Below are 21,687 nucleotides of genomic sequence, written 5' to 3' on the forward strand. Positions count from 1 at the left end.
TATTATCTATTCGTATAGCATATGGCTGAATGTCTTACACACTATATGTACTGTTTTTGGCTGCATTATCTATGTGTATAGTATAAAACTGAATTACTTCTACCGTATATGGCTGTATTATTTGTGTGCAGAGTATATTACTGATTTGTACAGTATATTGCTGAATAATGTATACAGTATATACTCATATGTAAAGTATATAGCGGCATTATCTATGTGTCTAGTGTATGGCTGAATTACTTCTTCAATATATGGCTGCTGTGGGAAAGGTAGCTCGGTGGAAGCAGTGGTGCGGATCCAACCAGTCACAGACACAAAATGTGCAGCTAACTGGTTTATTGAACAAAAACAGCAAAATAAATAAACTTTTAGATCAGGCACAAAATGTGCAAAATAAAATACAGCCTTAACTTCAGCCAAAATAATGGCTTGTCTGAGCGCTAGCGAAACAGAAAAAACCCACTGTACTGTACACAAGGCTCTCAATGTCAGGACACTTCTCCTACTAGGATCTGCCCTGACGTTCAGGCTCAGCAGCGTTTTATGGCCCAGGTATGAGACTATGACCCACACCTGGGCTTAAACCTATTCCAGAGCCGCACTGGACCACACATAAGTCAGGAATTTGGGGCTGATCTAGCAGGACTCCAGCACTCTGCCTCTCACACTGCATCATGTATCCTTGATGAAGATGATGATGCTGGCAGTCAGCAGCCATATGGTGGGGTGGTCACATTTGGGGGGTGCTGAGACCACACAGAATGTTACTGTGAGACTCTATATTATACAATGCATATGATACTCTACAAATACCAATATCCCGCACACATGTCCGCCCCTGAGCAGGAGACTACTTACCTCTTCCCAGTGCTGAGTGGTCTTGACAAGTCTGGCAGCCAATCACTGTCTAGCCCAGACCAGCTGTGTGACGCGTTCCATCCACATCACGTGACCCGGAGACTACAACCTCTGCTGAACAGTCAGAAGGCGCCATAGTTCTGAATGACATTCCCTCCACTCCAATACAGTATAGTCTACAGAAACATGGCCGTCACGCCATCAGTACAGAGGACAATCTGTTTCCACTAATGTGTTTCCTTTTGCTTCCTGAACTACACTAACCAGAATGCTTTGCGCTGTGGCGGAAGTCGCTTCTATTACTCGTCACTCCGCCGCCCTATTGGTGAGGGTTTCGAAAAAGCGTGTTTTTCCCAGCAGCCCTCAGGGCTCGGGTCGGCGGTATCTGTGAGTCTTGGTTCTCTGCGCGTGTGGCTGGGCAATCTGTGTCAGGAAAGATGGCGGCCGTTCTGCAGCAAGTGCTGGAGAAGGCCGAGCTGGCCAAGTTGCCCAAAGCCGTGCAGGGCAAGCTGGAGCGATTTTTGGCGGAGCAGCAGAGCGAGATCGACCTGATGAAGTCCAGGCACGAGAAGTTCAGAGTGGACTGCGGTACGGCATAGTGGCGGTGTGGTGTTTTGTGTGTGTGTGTGTGCGCGTGGTGCTCCTGTAGCTCTGCACGACGTGCTGTGCACGCTCCGGGCTCTGCTACATTGTATCCTTAGCTGCAGGGCCCAGGAGACTTCCTGCTGATGGCCATAGCAGCCTGTGCTGTCCCTGGTCTGCAGCAGAATAGTCTCTCCTCCTGTGATCAGTTGACATCAGAAAATGGCATTAGGGGGATTTACTCCTATCAACACGTGACCCTTAGACTAGAGACCAAATGACCACCTAGGGTCCAATCAGTCAGTGCTCTGTAAGTCCCTATCTGAATAGAGTAGGTGTGTGATCTGTGTGGGACAGATAGAACTAGTCTGATGCTCCAGATAGGAGTGAATGGGGCTGTCATCCTGTATGTGAGGCCTCCTGGACACTGGAGAACAAGAACTGTCAGAAGACTCAAATACACCAGGAGTCCCTCCGGCCTTGCCACAGCTCTTATGTCCCCTACTTTATATAGTGTAAATTCACAGCATCACCAAGGTGCGGGGAGACCCAGTCTCTGAACCGTATTCAGCCTAGGAAATGCAGGCAAAATATAAGACAGAATGATGAACCTGGCCCATCTCCTAAATGCAGAGTAGTTGTAAAAACTAGAGATGAGCGAGTAGTATTCGTTCGAATATCAAATCCTATTATGGTCTATGGGGAAAAAACGGGAATGTTGTTCCGGCTTCCATGGAAACCAAAGTTCGACACCTTGGATCCTCCAAGTTCCGGAAGTAGCAGGATGAGGAGCACGAGGAAGTTTTTGCATTGAATTCAATGGATTTTTCCCGCGTGGTATTCGACCGATACGAGTATTCGATCGAATACTACTTGCTCATCTCTAGTAACAACGAATCTGTTGTATTCACTAAGCTTTTATTATACAGATAGTGCAGACTTTTTTTTTGTGCTGTTTGTATAACAGACATGATGTTGTGTCATAATAGACTGGAGATCGGCCATATCTTATTAAACATCCACTTGCTACACTCCTAATGTCTTGGCTGAACTCCTGTAGCATAGGATAGTTTAGTATAGTCTATCTGACCACATGCTTTAGATGGCAGACTGAACATTTGTCCGATACACAAAGTCAAAGGGAACAGATGCCGACAGAAGAGACTCTTGTCTGTGTCATTTACTCTCCGTTTATTGTTTGTTGCTGTCATCTTGTGATGTATGGCAGAAACAGACTTTAATAATGTTAGCGTGAACACACCCTATGGAAGTAGAACATATCCATTGTGACCAACAGTACATGGAAAATTGTTTATTTAGAAAATGCAACAAATAAAGAACTCGATGGAGAATATTTATTAAGAGTAACCTATTGGAACATCACTCTTCATACCACCGCTGTTAGCTGAAGAGCTGCCTCACTTATGACAAGGTGCATGACTCTTCATAAATGTGTTGACTCCTTTGTGGGCCTGTGCTGGAATCAACACCATCTAGCTGGCGTAGATTTCAGTGATCATATGTACATTTTTCCTTTTTTTATGAAAGTGCTATGGGAGGTGCAAGAATTCCAGGTTCTACAATTATTGTTGCAACTGGTGTTTAGTCTTGGACAAGTGTACTTGGCATTTCATCGGGAAGAAGTGCCCGGCAATGGCTTATTTACCTTTTGCCCACTGGTTCCACAAAAAGCAGCATGTTTGGTTTTTCATGTAGTGTGTATAGACACCATTAGACTCTTACATTAGATATAAACCCTGCACTTCTCAGAATACAAACCATTATCTCTCTGTGTAGTCACTGAACCAACAAGGAATGCTGCAGAATTATCTTGGCTTAAAGGGGTGGTATACAGATTTGAAGTCATTTCCCCACTGAATAAGTTTTCATGTCTTGATGGAGTGGCAGGCCAAGCATGTGCACTTCCACTGCATTCACTCTATGGGAGTGCCAGAGATGGATCTTATCAATCGGGAATAACTTCGAAACCTTAAGTAATATTCATAAAGTAATGCGAAAGTGAACCTGTGATAAAAAAAATCTCTGCACTTTCTATGCTGAGAAGTTAACCAGTCATAGAGGGGAGACTGTCACCTACTAATATGACCTACCTGCCATGAAACTACAATGAATAAACGCCAGGTTATGCTCTATTTTTTTTAATTTTTTCCATTTTTCACGAGTCATAGCAGGGAGACTTAGAGCAATTGAGATACCCTTCTTACACCATATCAGGAGAAAAAAGACTAATAGCATTGTATTCATGTGAACCACAGTTATGTGTCTGCACTTATAGTTCGATATAATCCATTCCAGTGACACATTCCCTTTTAAAGGCAACTAAGCCACTTCCAAATCGCGCCCCAAAAATATTTGTGTACTTCTAATAGCTTTTCAGATTTAGCTTTATTTTAAAACACCTTACATTCAAAGAGAAGCTATATAACTCAGCTCATATGTGGTACTGTACTGTATACTACAGCCGAGAAGGTGCCGTACACGGTGTAGGCCTGCGGGGGATCAGTTGGAACATGTGCAGAATTATAGGCAGGGAGCTGTGACTGCATCCAGCTGGGATTGCCAGCCTTTGTATCGGGGGTCTGCACTAGGTGGTGGTTAGTTTACATACATGCTTCAAAAAGGAGGGACAAAACTTAAATAAAAAATACTGAGCAGAATACAATGGTGTGAACATACTGTTAAAGCTGTTTATCACTCCTGCATTACTATAGGCCATCAATATGTAGTCTTGAACAATGTTATTAACTATCTGAGTTGTTGCAAGTGCCCAAGGTTGTGGACTGTACAGCAGAGCTCTGCATTCTTTTGAAGCATTGCCATTGGAAGTATTTTTTGGATGATGGCAGATTATCCCCACCATTGTAGTATTTATCACTCAGGAGGAGAAAATAAGATAGCAGGTGCATCAGTGGACTGAGGTTTCAGAGCATGCAACCATTGTTCAGACATGATTTCTATTGATGATATCAACATTAACTCTTCTTCTTCTCTCCCTGTAGATCAACAGTACTTTGAAATTGAGAAGAGATTAGCGCAAAGCCAAGAACGTCTTGTATCTGAATCACAAGAATGTCAGAGTCTGAGGGAACAGCTTACTAAGAAATGTATGTATAGGACAATCTTCCCTGCGTGTGTGTATGTGAGTGTATAATATATACAGGTAGTCCTCGACTTACGACGTTGATCCGTTCTTGCGCGGCGTCGTAAACCAAATTTCGACGTAAGTCGGAACCTACCATACCGACGCCGCGTAGGAACGGATCAAACCCCCCCCCCCCTTTAAAATAAAACCCTGAAACAGAATGTGAAACTTACCGTACGGTGCAGGGTGGGCGGGCGGGCATTCAGGCCTCCTCTTTCTCCGATGTTCCGTCCTCCTCCGGCGCTCGCAAGCTGATAATGGCCTGGGCGCATGCGCAGTAGCCGTAATAGAAGCATCATGATACTGCGCATGTGCCCTGGCCATTATCAGCTTGCGAGCGCCGGAGGAGGACGGAACATCGGAGAAAGAGGAGGCCTGAATGCCCGCCCGCCCACCCTGCACCGTACGGTAAGTTTCACATTCTGTTTCAGGGTTTTATTTTACAAGCTCACTTGTAACAGCAAGCTGCCAGCATTGATTTTCCCCAGGCTAGTCCTTGCTAGCTGGGAGTGCTGGCAGTTTTCTGTTACAAGGGAGCTGTCGTAACCGCGAAACGTCGGAACCCGGGACCGTCGGAACCCGAGGACTACCTGTGTGTGTGTATGTATATATATATATATATATATATATATATATATATATATATATATATATATGAGAACGAGAACACCTTTCATGTGCTCGGACACATGCGGTTTTATATACTGCTAGAAAGCAGACCATGCACTGAATTCAGCGCACTGTCAGCTTTCCCATTATGTGCCCCGGGGCAAGAGAGATCAGTGCCATTAACCATCTCTGGCCTCTGTCAGAAGGGCGTTCCTAACAGTCTAACTGGCATAGTTTCTATTTTAACATTCAATACAAATCAACAGTTGATCTAGTAACGGCATGAATAATACCTGATTATAAAAGGCACTGTGGATATTCCCTTTTAGATCACTGTTCACATGCTCTACGGTCTCTAACAGGAGCCGCTTATCCACCATTGAATTCCCACAACACCATCTGAATACTGTAACTGCTGCCAGGGGAAATTACATGTGATTTGATCTCGCTAGTGGGATCGTTCTTATTTTGAGATCCCAACCTCTAACATGCGACTGGCGTTTTATTATATGGGGTTTGTCTCTTGTTTGAGAATTCTTAACTAAACCCAGTTAGAAAAAAATGATTTTATAACAGAATCCGTACAATTCAATAATTGTAAAAATCTGTGCCAAATGTGTTCATGGTGTATAGTTTATTATATTGTTTCTAGTCTGACGGATCTTTATGCAGACGGTATGTTGATGGTTTGCATTGTTTATTTAAGGTGAGGAACAAAAAGAAATGAATGAGAAGGTTAAAGATCTTGAGACGTCCAATGATCGCCTTGTTGCCTTACAGGTTTGTTCTTATCCTATTCTTGTCCTATGCTCTGCAATACTTATCAAACCTTCCTGTGATCAGGGAACGGCTCCTCCTCTTCCTGTCTTCTAACAGTGGGTGGAATAGCTTAGCCCAGGAGATGGGGAAAGTGGGAGGGGCTAATAATGGACGGGATCATTAGACTTGGTGAGGGTGGGGGGCCAAGTAAATGCGCAGGGTAACTAGTCAGTAAGTGGGAGGGGCTAGACTTAGTGAAGCAGGCAGGGTGGGAGGGATTGGGATAGTGAGCTGGAGTGGTTTGTAATGGAGTGAGAGAGGAGGATGGAGGTGGGCTGTGTGAGAGGGAGTTAGAGCAGCAGCTTACACAGGAAGCTAACCATATGTAAACAAACACAGAGGACGCAATAGCTGCCGCCAGAGACACTCAGAAATCACCACAATAACTTCTAATGGTATATGGGTGTATTTATTAACCCATCAGTAGCACTAACAAACTTTTTAAATATAATTCATAAATATAAAAATCTCAGGAAATCTTTTTAAAACTAAGGCCCCACATAGTGCTTCCTGTTGTTATTCAAGCAAATACGTGTTCTGCTTTATCTTTCTGCTGAGTTCATAGGTCAAGATTCCCCACCACATCATCTGCTAGAAAGCCGTAACGGCATTCCACCAGAGGGCGGAAAATTGAAAGGAATTTGAGGTGGATGTCTACCTCAACGTCTTCATTTTCCATTTTGTGAATGTACCTTAAAGGGGTTGTCCAGGCAAAACTTTTAAAGTTTAAATCTGCTGGGGGCAGTGAAATTTTTTTTAAAAAACTTACATATTTGCCTGTCCCTGTTGCTCCGGTGTCATCCTGCGCTTCCTGGTTCATCTGCCCTCCCGGGTCTCTTCCGGTATGGTGCTGAAGCGGCTGTTAGGCCTCAACGGTCATGTGACCACTGAGGCCAATCAGTGGCTTCAGCACATCGCCAAAAGACGCTGCCGGAGCAGATAAACCTGGAGGACACCGGAGACAGGTAAGTGCATTTTTGGTTTTTTTTTCACTGCCCCCCCCCCCAGCAGATTTAAACTTTAAAAGTGTTGTCCATTTATGCCTTTTACTAAATACACACATTGTATTTCCATATTGTAATGATATAGACTTTAAGAAATACTGAAAACCTTAATTGAGATCCAACAATATGTATGTTGCCTCTTCTGCAAGGAGTTTGTATGTTCTCCCCGTGTTTGCATGGATTTCCATCCCATATTCCAAAAAGACATACTGATAGGGAAAAATGTACATTGTGAGCTCTATGTGGGGCTCACAATCTACAAAAAAAAATAAAATAAAATAGTAAATATGGTTTTTCAACTTTGCAGATAGTGGTAATTCATTGTAATGTTAGTAGTCTGTTTTCTCCTAATATGAATGTCATTTTACAATTTTTCAGAGTCAGTTAACCAGAGCTAAAGATTCTGTTGAAGCTGAAAAGCGAGATCTAGTTCGGACCAGGGAGCGCCAAGCTCAAGAGCTGGAACATCTCAACGGTGAGGGATTTCAGTGTGACCCTGCACTTGTTTTGCACTTGAGCTACTGCAAAATGTGCTTAATTTTGGGCACAGGAAAGGGTTTAAAGAGTTTATCAAATTTTTCATATTGATGACCTATCTTTAGGATAGATTAACCTTATTACTCAAGTGACGCTGTAACAACAAGCACCCTCACCCATCAGCTGTTTACAGAACTTGAATTGAAGCGGACCTGCAGTAAGTCGGAGACCAGTGTACAGACCAGTGTGTCTCCAAGTGGTCAGAGTTTATCATGGTGAACTCCACATTAGCTAAGCTTTCCCAGGCTACCATTCTGCCTTTGGCAAACTCTGCCTCACTCAGCAATCCCTCAGACAAGAAGGTGGACTCTCTCTCTAAAGCAGCCTTCGTTGTGGCTGGATCCTCCCTGTGGCCTTCCTTTGCTGCATCTTGGGTCAGCAAGGCCTGTATTTCCTGGACCAAACAGCTTTTCCACTGGAGCCCCCTCCAGGACAACTATTTGCTAGTCTCCTAAATCTTGACCACTTGCCATTCTGCTAAGGTGGCAATCCGCTGTACTGTTTGAATCCATTTGTGGAATGCTGAATTCCCCTGTAAGAAATGGGTTGTGCCCCTTCCCTTTCAGGATGAACAGGGCCAGCTTTTTGTTAAAAGCCTAGAGAAGTTCATCTCTGAAGCTACAGGGGAAAAATAGCTCTCTCCTCCTTCAGAAGTGTTTTAAGCGCCAGCCCTCCTCCACCGCCTGCTATTTTTTCATGGCCCCACCTCTCGCTCCAGAGGGCAGTCATCCCAGGACTCCCACTCCAAGAAGCCCTCTTTCAATACCAGACTTGCCTGGCAGTCCCACACTAAGCGGTCCAGGCTTTCTTCCTCCAAGCCCTCCTCTACATTAAGGTCTTTCTCCCCCACCCTTGGGTGTGGGAATGGCTGCTCTCCACCTGGGCAAGATTTTTCTCCTGAAGTCCAAAAATCTAGCCCTCAGATTGGCTATGTTCTGCCTTCTGTGGAACTCTCCGTGTTTACGTATTTTCTGTTTGCTGGTCCTTATGCTCAATTCCACTTGCGTTTGCGATGTTCTTTGGTGGCTCTCCTCCCCAGGGATCTCAAGGACGTCTGGTCAGAGTCCAGACAAACAACTTTACCGCGGTCACCTACTTGACCCATCAGGAAGGCACCAGAAGCTGAGCAGCCTAGCAATAAGCCTCACACTCTCTTGTTTTGGTGAAGTGTCATGTTCTGGCCCTGTCTGCAGTCTATATTCCAGTTTAGACATTTGTGCTGCAGACTACCTAAGCCGAGAAAAGCTTGCAAGTAGTCACTTGACCAGCAGGTCTTTCTCTATTTGAGCATGCCAGACGTCGACCTCTTCGCCTCCCGTTTGAACCACAAGCTCCCTGTCTACCCTGCTAATTCCCAGCACCCTTGCGCCATCGCTGCCAACGCTCTTGTGATCCCCTTGTCGGCCTTCTGCCTTTTTTTTTTACCTGTTTCCGCCTCCTCTCTCTTTAAAAAAGGGGTTTTTATGCTCTGAAAACCCCTTTTACTCCAAGTTGAACCAAAGATGGGCAAAAAACCTTTGAGACTAATTTCCATATACTAGGAGAAATTTTTTTTCCTTCCATCCGATCAACAGAATAAATCCACCGGAAAAATCTACTGATGATATCCGAAGTTCTTCTTCCTGGCCCTTCCTGACTTTGTTCAACGAATCAACCATCACAGTATCCTATGGCAAAAAGTTTGAAAACTGTTCTGAGACTGCATTTACTTAGCAAATCATTTTATGTTTCCAGTTTTCTTACATTTGTCCCTTTTTCTTCTCAGATGACATAAAACGTCTTGACCAAAAACTAACAGATGCCAATGCTGCAAAAGTACAGCTACAGTTAAAGCTGGATGAGATACAGTCCTCTGAATTGTCCATTAAGGTAAGTTTCATTTTTGGATTACTTGTTCACTGTTTGGTTGTATGCATCTATTTAAAGGGAACCTGTCCGGTGTTTTTTCCATAATAAACTGACCCCATTATGTGCAGGATGCAGTAATTCCCTATTGGGCGTATGATATCTTGGGCTTTAACACAGAAGCAGAAGTCATATATGTTAACCTAACAAGTTGGGCAGTGGGGAGCAGTTTCAGCCTGGTCACACTGTCCACTTGATAGTCATACCTCCTGCGTGCGACACTAATCTCTCTTACAGTCCACTCGCTCCTTGAGTTCATGAAGGAGGTGTAAGGCTCATCCAGGAGGTGTGACTAGCAAGCAGACAGTGACTAGGCTGGATAATGCTTTCGAAACAAGTGTAACTTCACTTTGTGCACAGAAAGATTATAGAGAGAAGCAGGAATAGAAAAGGAAATGCTTGATACTCAATCTCAGCCAATCATGACTAAAAGTTAGAGGACCTTTCATGGGTTTGGGAACATGTGGTGTTATATACCACTGGAAAGCCGACAGTATGCTGAATTCAGCTCACTGTCGGCTTTCCCAATCTGTGCCCTGGGTAAAGAGCTATCGGTACCAGTACCATAGCTTTTTACAGTCAGAAGGGCATTCCTGACAGTCTGTCAGGAACGTCTTTCTGCATAGCAGCGCCTATCGCGCTGTACAGCGTGAGCGGTCAGGAACGCCCCCCTCCCCTCCTGATAATGCTCATCTATGGACGAACACTGTGAGCAGAGGGAGAGGGCGTTCCTCCCTGCTCACACTGTACAGCGTGATAGGCGCTGCTTTGCAGAAGGACGTTCCTGGCAGACTGTCAGAAACGCCCTTCTGACTGTAAAGAGCTACGGTACCGGCACCGATAGCTCTTTACCCGGAGCACAGATCAGGAAAGCCGACAGTGCGCTGAATTCAGCGTACTGTCTGCTTTCCAGCGGTATATAACACTGCATGTGAAAGGTCCTCTTTAAGGGAACCGCTGAACATGGCTGTGCTTGGCTTTTTCTGTGATTCCCATTAAGGTGATGGTGAGCTATGCAAACAGACTAACAGAGAGAACTATGGTATGTCTGTAGACTGTAACTGTTTACTGAAAAGAAGTAAAACACGTGTGATTGTTTCTTTAATCCTAAACCCCATGGGTGACCGGAGACTCAGTTATTCTCATTTCAGACATGAAAGGCTGAGATCATGTTTAGAAGCACGTGAGCTCTAAATTTATTTTCTGTTCTTTTCACAAGTATCGAGAGAATCGCTTGGAACAAGAAAAGGAACTTCTACAAACACAAAACAACTGGCTGAACGATGAACTGCGATCGAAAACAGATGAACTTCTATCTGTTCAAAGACTAAAAGGAAATGAAATTCTAGAACTTAAAGGATCTCTGGAAAACAAAAAAGATGAGGTGATGTCATGTTATTGTCACAAGAGCAGTTTATTAGAATGGACCTCGCTTTACTGTTGCACTCCTGCTTTACTACTATTTCTCTCCAGATGCTAAAATGGTTGTTTTGATTTTTTGTAAGGTTATTCGACTAGAGGAACAGGTTAAAAGTCTAAAGGCAAGCAATGAGAACCTACAAAAACAAGCTGAAGATCTAATGAATAAGCTCAAAGAGGCAAGTCAAATTAGTTTTAGGAACACCAATGTATTCGTGACTATCTTGGTGTCAGGTTGCTGGGAAAATACTTCTGTATGTGAATACCATTACATAGCAGTTTATGCCTTCTGAACCAACACTGAAGGATCATACACTGATTTTTTTTTTTTTTTTTTTTTTTTTTTTGCCTAAAATGTGTAACTACCATATTAATATTTTTGCTTTTGCAGGCGAAGGAACAGCAAGCAAGTGTGGAAGAAAAGTTTCATAAAGAACTCAAAGCAAATATTAAGCTTTGTAACCTCTACAAGGTAAGACTAGACATTACAAAAGTCCATCCGAAATGCTCCTTGGAAATCATCCTAGTGCAGTCACATCTGGATAAACCTCTTCTCCTAGATAAAAACCTTTTGAAACTGTTCAGAATTACACTGAAAAGTTTTCTAGGAGGGGGTGTCTTATGCATAATATATAATAGAACTAGAAATCTGGTCCGTACATATCAAAGATTGGAAGGAAGCTTTCAGTTCAGGGCAGAGCTGGAAAAAATGGATCCTGCTCAGGTGAAATCAATGCAACCATGTATTATCTGGTCACCTCATTATGTATCGGAGCCTCTTGTAATGTAATATGGAGAACACTGCCAGGAAAATTAGTAGGTGCCCAAGTGAGAAAACACTACTGGGATTTGGAAAACCTGGTCCGATGTTAATAAACTGACAGGAGAATTGTCAAGTTATAGCGGCCCTTTCAGATCTTGTATTCTGGCCTAGAATTTGTCTTATTAAATGGCATGTCTTCACTGAACCTTTGCATGAAATTTGACTGGCTTCTTATTTTGTATTATGGTATTTCCAGTGTTCTTACTTCTTCCTCTTTATGAAGTGTATTTTAGGTGGAAGTTGTAGACAATTAAAGGTGTCTTTGGATAAGTTGTTGTTTTTTTTGTTTTTTTTTCTTCAGACTTTGCTGCAGTTTTTTGAGCCCACGCCACGAGTGTATTGAGCAGACAGTATAAATTATATAATATAGCTTCCATTCCTTTTGTAGTCGTTCTTGGCTTTGGCTCAAAAAACCACAGGCAAAATCTGCAGACAATAAAAGTGCATTTCTGCCACGTGATGCCTCAGTCTAAAGGTTTAGTTGTTTATTCACAGATTCATTAAGGAAAATAACTTTAACCTTAGAAGAGTCCACGTGATGTCTCAAATCGGGTCTGCCCTTAAAAAGGATTGGGTGATAGCCTCTTTAGATGCTGCTAAGGCATTTGATTCCTTAGAATGGCCCTTCCTCCTCCTGATCCTTCATTGCTTCGGGTTTGGGGAATCCTTTATCTTTATCAGTCCCCTACAGCGGCACTTTCTATTAATGGTGCTCTGTCTCCCACATCCCCCCCTGCACAGGGGAACCCATCAGGGATGTCCTTTACCCCCATTATTGTTTGCAATAGCGATAGAGACACTTGCTATCCCCTTAGGAGGGACCCAATATATAAAGTGGTGACCATTGGCGAACTGTAGGAGAGGATGGCCTTGTATGCAGATGATATGCTTTTATTTATGTCTTGCCCCATCTAACACTCTGCCCAGAGCTATGGACGTTATTGATAGATTTTGTGTTTATTCTGGTTTATGAATAAACTGGTCTAAATCCTCCTATATGCCCATCTCTTCACACCTACCGGTGAATACTGGAGAGTTGGTCTGTGGTCTTAAAGTAGTTGATACCTGCAAATATCTGGGTATTCATAGCTCTAATGATTATAGTAACTTTCTGATCCTGAACGTATATCCCCTTCTGAATGTATATCCCCTTCTAAAACTAAATGTAAAGTATGGAGGGCCCTGCCTTTGTCGGTAGCTGGGCGTATAAACCTAATTAAGGGCGGATTCACATCTGCGCCCCGGTCTCCGCTTTCAGGTTTCCATCTTCTGCCCTAGAAACTGGACAGGAGACGGAAACCAGCTTCTGGTCTCTGCGGCGAAGCCTGGACTGACTGAGCTCCTGACTCTTCCAGACTCGCGGTACTGGGAGAGGTTTGGAGTTGTGTCTTTGGTTGATCTATATGATCAAGGTATTTTTTGCTCCTTTAACTCCCTAAGTGTTCGGTGTAATATTCTCCGCACACAGTTTTTCCGTTTTTTACAAATCAGACATGCCATGACTACTAGTTTCCCCTGCCCGATGCACTTATTTCTACCTACCCTCTAATTGGGGTACTTCGGCCCTATGGGCCCCAGGGTCTCATTTCAAACTTATATTCCCACCTTATACAGGCTAAGACATCTCAGTTGGTTGCATCTTCTTTGTTGAAGTAGCGCACCCTGATTTGCGCTCTTACTGATGAGTGTTATTTAGAGTTTTAAGAACCAGCGCAATTTGTGTCTGTCAGTTAACAGGTTGATATAAGTATATATTATACATCAATATTATTTGACACCTGTGCGGTTACATAAAATGAGATGACTGCAACATCCAGGATGCCCACGCTGTACTGCAGAATACTCAGACTTTTGGCATATGATATGGGAATGCCCTGTAAAAGCTTCTGGGCAGAAGTTGTAGATATATTGTCAGAGGTCCTCGGTACCCTTGTCCAACTTACTCCAGATATTTGCCTGTTTGGCATCGTGGACGAAGAAATATGGCCACATCATGCTCGCATTATGTTGCGAGAATCCCTATTCTTAGCTAGGAAGGCCATAGCTTTGAGATGGATGGCGCCTTGCCTGCCTTCTCTCTCACAGTGGAGGAAACTAGTGAAATTACTCCTTCCATATAATCAACTAGTACAAGTATATAAGGGTAGAGGTTGTCCTGCAAAATTCATCGAGGTTTGGGGTCCTTCATGTACCTCACCACTGACCTTATATACGGCCCCATTTTTTCGGGTGGCTCTTAATTCATTTATGACTTAGCCTGGCATCCTTACTATGCATCTCAATGGTCTCCATCTATCCTTTACTTTAGGTTGGTACCTCTTACTTATTTTGGGCCTGTGGGAATAATTGAAATGTTTCCTGCGTGTCTTTCTTACCTCCACAGGTTGGTTTGACTGGTCTCCCTGCCTATTTCCTTGTGATTTTTCTTTTCAGGATTATGGACTCCGCAGCTACGGTTTCGATTATTTGTTTTTCCTTTGTGTTTGTACATTTTTTTATGTCTCTTGTATGGAACGTCATTGTATTTATTTTGTTCTACTAGCATTGTATTTCTGTACTGTATACTGTGATGTACAATTCTCAACAAAACAAGTTTACAAAAGGAAAATGACTTATTTTGCTGTGTGTTACTCTAGAGCGCTGCAGACGACTCTGAGGCAAAGAATGTAGAATTGACTCGGGCAGTGGAGGAACTGCAGAAATTCCTTAAAGAAGCTGGTGATAGTAAGTTGACGTTTATATTACCATTGCTGTTTCTAATATATCTAATTTCATAATGGGCTCCACCTAAATTCATGTTCTGATAACCACGTGAATCATCTTATGTTACACGTTTCATTGTTTTGATTTTTTTTTTTTTTTTTTTTTTTTTTTTTTTTTTAAGATAACTCCTCTCTCCAGGATCAACTAGGAGAAATGGAGGCTTCAAAGCGTCAGGCTGAAAAAGACCTTGGTGAAAGAATCAGTAAACTAGAGAGAGAACTTGAAAATGCAAACGATTTGCTTTCATCCACCAAGCGGAAAGGTAGTGTGTAAATGTCATCTAGTTTATCCTTGCAGTTGGTTGAGGATTGCTTCTAATCTTTCAGTGCATTTACTTTCCTTTGAACTTATCGGACTTCTGTGTGCTAGCCCTATGCTAAAAGAATACACATCATATCCTATACTTAAAAATTGTTACTTATGGATTGTTTACATGGTGAACTTAGGGACTTAGGATTACCAGTATAATAGTTCCGATCCCATCCTTCTACCACTTTTTTTTTTAAACTTTTTTTTAAAAAAAATCTGCATTATATGTGCAGAACTAGGTTGAATACAGAATTTTACATTATGTTTACTGTGTATCAAAGCCTTTCTTTGGGTATGGCTAATCAATCTCAATTTAATGAGTATATTTACACTGCTAAACATATGTGTCATCTATAGGTTTAAGCAATATTGGTTCCTGAAATGTATAGTATTTGTTTGAACGACCACACCTTTTTTATCAGAGTGGATTCCTAATCTAGATGTCTTCATGTGGATCCACTTAGATATTTAACACACATCTGATCTGTACTCCAACTCACAGATTAAAGGGATTCTACCATTAAAAACTTTTTTTTTTCTCCCTAAACGGAATAGCCTTAAGAAAGGCTATTCGTCTTCTACCTTTAGATGTCTTCTCCGCCCCGCCGTTCTGTTAAAATCCTGTTTTCCGCCAGTATGCAAATGAGTTCTCTCGCAGGACTGAGGCGTCCCCAATGCTGCAAGGGAACTCTCCAGCGCCGCCTCCATTTTCAGAAATGAGGTCTTGATGAGTCTTCTTCTGGGGGGTTGGCTTCAAACTTCTAGGGCAAAGCTGACTGCGCATGCCCACTGGCCACAAGAAAATGACCGCTTATAATACTGTGTAAGCGGCCATTTTCCTTGTGACTGCGGGAATGCGCAGTCTGCTTTGCCCTAGGCCCAGGGCCTAGAAGTTTGAAGCCAACCCCCTGAAGAAGACGCGTCAAGACCGGTTTGCATACCGGTGGAAAACGGGATTTTAACCGAACGGTGGGGTGGAGAAGACATCTAAAGGTGGTAGGAGACAAATAGACTTTCTTAAGGCTATTCTGACATGTTAGGGAGAAAAAAAAAGTTTTTAATGGTAGAATCCCTTTACGCCTAGATTCACATGACTGAGTTTCACTCATGAAACTGTGTGTTTGCTGGATTTCCCAGCCTGAACAGTGTGCAGGAGAGGGACTTCTAGCATCATACATAACTATTGAGGCCAGGAAATCCAATGAATACACGCCAGATAAGTTGTTTCCTAGGCTATGATGTCAGGACCCATCTCTATGTATACCACCAAATCTGGCACTTCCAGTCAATCACTACTCCAAGCTAGTAGTACACTATTACTTATACTGTTCTGTTTTGTTTTTGTCCATACAGGTGTTCTGTTGAGTGAAGAAGAATTAACTGCAATGTCCCCAACAGCTGCTGCTGTAGCAAAAGTTGTGAAACCGGGCATGAAACTTACCGAGGTATTATCACCTTGTTGTGACTGTGTGCCTACTGTGTGTAACGCTTAATGGGGAAGGGGGGGTGTTGTTATTATTGTGCTTGTGACAATGTGTCTGAATCAAGAGACTCCAGTCTCTTTAACTCCATGGGAGCTGCCATGTTCTTAGAAATTAAATCTGTGCCAGTCAGAAAGTGACATAGACCTCAGGTTTAAGCTCTGTCTTCTGTAAATCAGAAAACTGGCCCCTGCCCAACTTCACCCACTTATGCCAAAAAACTGGTGTATATTTAATAAATTTGCCACAATGTACTTTTCTACAGTGGACAGCAGTATATAGGTGCTAACTATATATTATAACTATAGATGCTTTTAACTACACAGTCCCATGCTAAGCCACGTTTCTCTCTGGAGTTCAGAGGTCATACCCTATGAGAGGAAACCGGTAAAAGCCTTTTGACACCAATGGAGTAGATGGCAAGATCAGTTTGTTATATGTCACTTTTAGTGAGAGAAATGGGTTTTTTTTCCACTCACCCAGCATAAACCACAAGTTGTAAAATGGGAATGTCTACCTTGAAGGGAATTCTGAAGTCTTTGTGAGAACCCCACTTTAACGTTTTAGACTGGAACATAGTTGCACTTGTTTCCGCATTCTATGTAAATGTAGTGTATATTTTTTTCCAGCTCTATAATGCATACATGGAAACTCAAGACCAATTATTAATAGAAAAACAAGAAAATAAAAGAATTACAAAGTACTTGGACGACATCGTGAAAGAGGTTGAGGCTAAAGCACCCATTCTGAAACGTCAACGGGAAGAGTATGAGCGAATGCAGAAAACTGTGGCAAGTCTGTCTGCCAAACTTGAACAAGCTATGAAGGTATTTTTTTATCTTTAACTTTTCCGGTTTTTGCATCTTGTTCATGAAGGTTTTTGCTAATTTCCATTTATCTTCAGGAAATTCAACGTTTGCAAAATGAAACTGATAAGGCAAACAAGCTTTCCTCTGTGCTTGAAAGAGAAAATCAGAGATTGGAGTTACAAGTGAAAGATCTTTCCCAACAGGTACAGCTTTATATATAATGATTCTACAAATTTCCAGAGTAACTCAGAATATACTGAAATAATTATGTATTGGTTTATATTTATTGTTGATGGCTATATATGTAGGTTTAGTTACAACTTTAAATATAGTTTAGGTGAAGAGATAAAGATAATCTGACCATTGAAATCAGACTATTGTCATTTGAACCACTGATTATGGTGGATTCCATTGACCGTCTATATGTGTATGGGGGCGCTTCCCAAATCTCCCCCAGACTTCAGACTTTTGCCCAAACAATTTGCACAAGTATCTACGTTTTGGGCATGTTTTTATGCGTATACACTAAAGTCGGTTAACTGAATTAAAGTAACAGTTTTATGCATTAGGATTGACTTGGATGACTTTTGGTATGTCTACTATTGCAGCATATTGTTCTTGTTTGCCAGGGCTGACCTCTTTAATAGTGTGTGGGTTTGTCTGTTTTTTCCATGTTCATTATTGCAATTTGTAAATGTATTTTGTTTTTCTTGTTATAGATTAAAGCTCTGTTAGTAGAACTGGAAGAGGCAAGAGGAAATCATGTCCAAAGAGACGACGATGTCAGCTCTGCTAATATCAGCAGTTCTTCTGAAGTTATAACGCAGCACTTGGTCACTTTCAGGAACATTGATGAACTTCAGGAGCAAAACCAAAAGCTTCTGGTTGCATTGAGAGAGCTTGGTGAAGCGAAGGAGAAGGAAGAGCAAGAAGCCTCTGCTGCACAGTAAGTTATTAAAGGGAGTCTACCACCAGAGTCCAGTTTATCATCTAGCACTGCCAATAGATAGGTCAGGGTCCTCTATTGGGCTGGGTTCTGTGCTAAAATTGTTTTTTAATTTGCAATTGTTGTTTTCATTTGTAGTTAAAGGGGTTGCGCCATGAGCAGTATTTATCCTCTATCCATATAGCGCCCCCCAGGGGATTGGTTGCTGTTCTCATGGCTGCCTTCACTAAGAGTGTAAAACACCCCCTTTTCAGCTACATGTGTATAACTGACTTGGCAATGTGAAATGGAATATAGCAATACCACTACTACTTGTAGATAGATATGTAGAGATGTAGATATACAGAGAGATGTACAAAGGTTAATATGTCTCTTAACACGTTAACATTGAGGCACATGGCGTTGACTTTTTCAATAACTCTTATTGTCTTCTGAGATATCGCTGCACAGAAATTAATGAAGGTTCAATTAATTACTTGGATTTGGGTTGAGATTGGCCAACCCTAGATTCAAGTAATGAATATTCTCCTATAGTGTAACATTTACTTGAACAATAGATTTCTAATATGAAGGTATCGCTCATCATCAGTTTGCCTTGTAGCATTCACTTATTTAAAAAGGGAATTTGTGGTCTGATGTGGGAGCAATGGACTGCAAGTAAGGAGTAGAATTTTATATATTCTGGTGACACTTGCCCTCTTTACACTGGATATGTGATTCATTCTACATCTGTGGAGGTCCAACCACTACGACCCTCATACAATTTATATTTTTTAATACAGCCCGTTTTGATAATTTTTTTTTTTTGCCCTGTATAAATTATCATTGGTTAATGCTTTGTTATCCTCTTCCTAGACTTTCTGATTTGAGGCGGGAGCTTGAAATGGCCCTTTCTGAATTAGAGCAACTTCGGGAAAACCGTCAGCATCAGATGACCTTGGTGGAGTCTACTGCACGTCAGCGAGACATGTATCGCATACTGTTGGCTCAGACAACTGGAGTCACGTTGCCTGGAGCAGGTAAGACACTACTGTAGTGAGTGGGGTCAGTGAGTTTACGCATGCATTACCTTAAAGTGGATAATACATGTTTGAATGCTCCATTTTAGATGACTCCTCCATAACTTCAACACCAAGAAAATCCCCTGGAGTATCTCAACTCTCTTCTACTCCAGCACCTGCAGTTTTGATCTCTGAATCCTCAGAGGCTACTGAAGCTAAAGCTGCACTGAAACAGGTTACGTATAGATCTAAATTGGTGTCTGTGGGGGTGAAAGGTTATCAACTTACTCAATTTCATAAGAATTGAATGTGGATGAATGGGTGAAGTATAGTTTAACCCCTATGAAGAACAAAGGCTTCATTTGCCCTCAGTTCAGGTACTAAGGACTTCATCTACTACCTGGTTGTCTTATGACATTAGTCTCTGCAGCTCAGAACTGGATGAGGCAGTGTGGCCATCATTGTGGAGAGCAGATAGTTGGAGAGCTGTCAAGGCTTAATATTAGCACATGCATGGCAGTGCTTCAGTGTACCATAAGGAATAAGTTATACTTTAATAATGTGAGATGCAAAGTGGCCATTAATAATTTGCCTTTTTTTTCCTACAGCTTAAAGAAGTGTTTGAAAATTATCGTAAAGAGAAAGCCGAAAATGACAGGATTCTTAATGACCAAAATGAGAAACTGCAGGAGCAAGTTACCGAGCTTCGTTCCCAACATGCAAAAATTTCCACTCAGCTAGAATTTGCTTCCAAACGGTAATATCCCTTAGAGCTCCACTTATCTGTTCCCTGAAATTGTGCCGTACCTTTTGGTTTGTCCCTATACACATTGACACTATTTATCTAAACCAGTGATGATTAACCTTTTGAGCATTTTGTGTTTGTTAAAAAAAACCTAGCCTAACTCTGGTGCCTGTCACATCTTTTTATGACGTCCACACTGTTTGACCCCCTTTTATACACCTTCACAGTGTATGACATCCCCTTTTTTTTTTTTTTTTTTAAAGCCCGTCTGCAGTATATGACAACTGCCCCCCCAGTGCTATGACATAAGTGTAGCGCTCCCTAGAGGGCAGCCAGAACAGAAGTATGGACAGGAGTGTAAAGATTGGCAGGTGCATATTGGAATAACACAATAAGTAGTTGCTGATTTAAAAAAAATAATAATAATAGTACTGCACCCCAGTTTATTCCATAAACCTGGGGCCATTGCCTCATGGAAGGTGTGACACTGCCACTCCTTTGCGAGACTTTTTGACGGTTCTCGCCGGAATCTGGGACTGAGTCTCCTACGAAGTGTGAACAAAGGCTAAAATGTTTTTATTTATTTAAAAAAAAATGTAATTCAAATGCAGGCTTCTTCACAAGCAAAGAAAAGCTTAGTATGGGATGTTGCCCTTCCTGTGATTCTACTAGTAATGACCATTTTTGACTACAGATGGCACTTGCTTACATGCCATCATTATTACTTGGCCCATTCATATGTCAGACAGAGTTGTCATTCGATGTATGTGATTTCATGTGATTTTTAAACTTGTATGGGCTTTAAATAATATTATTAATCTTATCATTGCTTCGTCAGATATGAAATGTTACAGGATAATGTTGAAGGCTACCGAAGGGAAATAACAACTTTACAGGAGAAGTCGCAAAAGCTTTCTGCCACAACTCAAAAACAAGAACAAATCATTAACACAATAACACAAGACTTGAGAGCGGCCAATGAAAAGCTAGCTGTTGCAGAAGTAAGTATTACGCTAGGTTCACACCTGCGTTCGGCACTCCGTTCTGTGGTTTCCGTCTTCTGCATGCAAGAAGACGGATACCACAGACCGGGTACGGCGGTGAGCGTTTTATGCTCTCCGCTGCGAAACCGTTTTTTTTAAAAATCCGGACACAGAGTACTACATGTCCGACTCTGTGTCCGGATTTTAAAAAAACGGTTTCACGGCGGAGAGCATAAAACGCTCACCGCCGGACAGCTTTCTCACCTATTCAAATGAATGGGTGAGAGAGTCCTGCAGGTTTCCGTATCCTGCCTCTGTTTTGTGCAGGAAACGGAAACCTGCAAAACGGAGATCGGGCACAGGTGTGAACGAGCCCTTAGGCTAAACAGTTGTATGAATGCATTTGGAAATGGAGTTGTTTTTTTTTTTCTCTACGAATTTACTGAGGTCCATGCATGTTTTTCTGCAGATTTGCCCCAGATTTCACCCTATGTATTGCTAGTCGTGTGAAATGCACAGTGAAAGTCTACGGAAAGAATGGATGTGCTGAGGTTTTAAGAACCTCCACCATGTGTCAATTTTACATGTTTCTTAAAGAGGACCTTTCACCATATCTGGGCACAGGCAGTGTTATATACTGCCAGAAAGCTGACAGTGCGCTGAATTCAGCGCACTGTCGGCTTTCCCGATCCGTGCCCGGTGTAAAGCGCTATCGGTCCCGGTACCGTAGCGCTTTACAGTCAGAAGGGCGTTTCTGACCATTAGCCAGAGACGTCCTTCTGCCTCGCGGCGCCAATCGCGCTGTGCTGTGGAGCGGGGAGGAACGCCCCCCCCCCGCTCCTGATAATGCTCGTCTATGGACAAGCTGTGTGAGCAGAGGGAGGGGGGAGTTCCTCCCGGCTCCACAGCACAGCGCGATTGGCGCCGCGAG

The 21,687-nt window shown here is 42.4% G+C and overlaps 2 protein-coding genes across 3 annotated transcripts in view; one reads left to right on the plus strand and one right to left on the minus strand.

The window, feature by feature from the left end:
- Window positions 1–941, minus strand: part of ODR4 (odr-4 GPCR localization factor homolog) — a 31,686-nt gene extending 30,745 nt beyond the window's left edge. Inside the window, exon 1 of one of the 2 annotated variants that reach the window (XM_075286711.1) lies at window positions 859–941. The gene's annotated coding sequence lies outside the window, so the exon portion shown is untranslated. The remainder of the gene's footprint in view (window positions 1–858) is intronic. The other variant, XM_075286710.1, reaches the window with a different exon arrangement.
- A 252-nt stretch (window positions 942–1,193) lies between these two features.
- The window catches only part of TPR (translocated promoter region, nuclear basket protein), a 46,095-nt gene continuing 25,601 nt past the window's right edge, over window positions 1,194–21,687 (plus strand). Inside the window, exons 1-18 of the mRNA XM_075286673.1 lie at window positions 1,194–1,446; window positions 4,461–4,565; window positions 5,919–5,992; window positions 7,414–7,510; window positions 9,338–9,441; window positions 10,697–10,861; window positions 10,983–11,075; window positions 11,288–11,368; window positions 14,356–14,443; window positions 14,604–14,744; window positions 16,145–16,236; window positions 16,902–17,099; window positions 17,177–17,284; window positions 17,801–18,027; window positions 18,883–19,046; window positions 19,136–19,263; window positions 19,637–19,785; window positions 20,612–20,774. Of these exons, the coding sequence (XP_075142774.1) occupies window positions 1,296–1,446; window positions 4,461–4,565; window positions 5,919–5,992; window positions 7,414–7,510; window positions 9,338–9,441; window positions 10,697–10,861; window positions 10,983–11,075; window positions 11,288–11,368; window positions 14,356–14,443; window positions 14,604–14,744; window positions 16,145–16,236; window positions 16,902–17,099; window positions 17,177–17,284; window positions 17,801–18,027; window positions 18,883–19,046; window positions 19,136–19,263; window positions 19,637–19,785; window positions 20,612–20,774 (2,328 nt within the window). The 5' untranslated portion in view covers window positions 1,194–1,295. The remainder of the gene's footprint in view (window positions 1,447–4,460; window positions 4,566–5,918; window positions 5,993–7,413; window positions 7,511–9,337; window positions 9,442–10,696; window positions 10,862–10,982; window positions 11,076–11,287; window positions 11,369–14,355; window positions 14,444–14,603; window positions 14,745–16,144; window positions 16,237–16,901; window positions 17,100–17,176; window positions 17,285–17,800; window positions 18,028–18,882; window positions 19,047–19,135; window positions 19,264–19,636; window positions 19,786–20,611; window positions 20,775–21,687) is intronic.

Source organism: Leptodactylus fuscus, chromosome 9, assembly GCF_031893055.1.
Source record: "Leptodactylus fuscus isolate aLepFus1 chromosome 9, aLepFus1.hap2, whole genome shotgun sequence".
Taxonomy (NCBI): Eukaryota; Metazoa; Chordata; class Amphibia; order Anura; family Leptodactylidae; genus Leptodactylus; species Leptodactylus fuscus.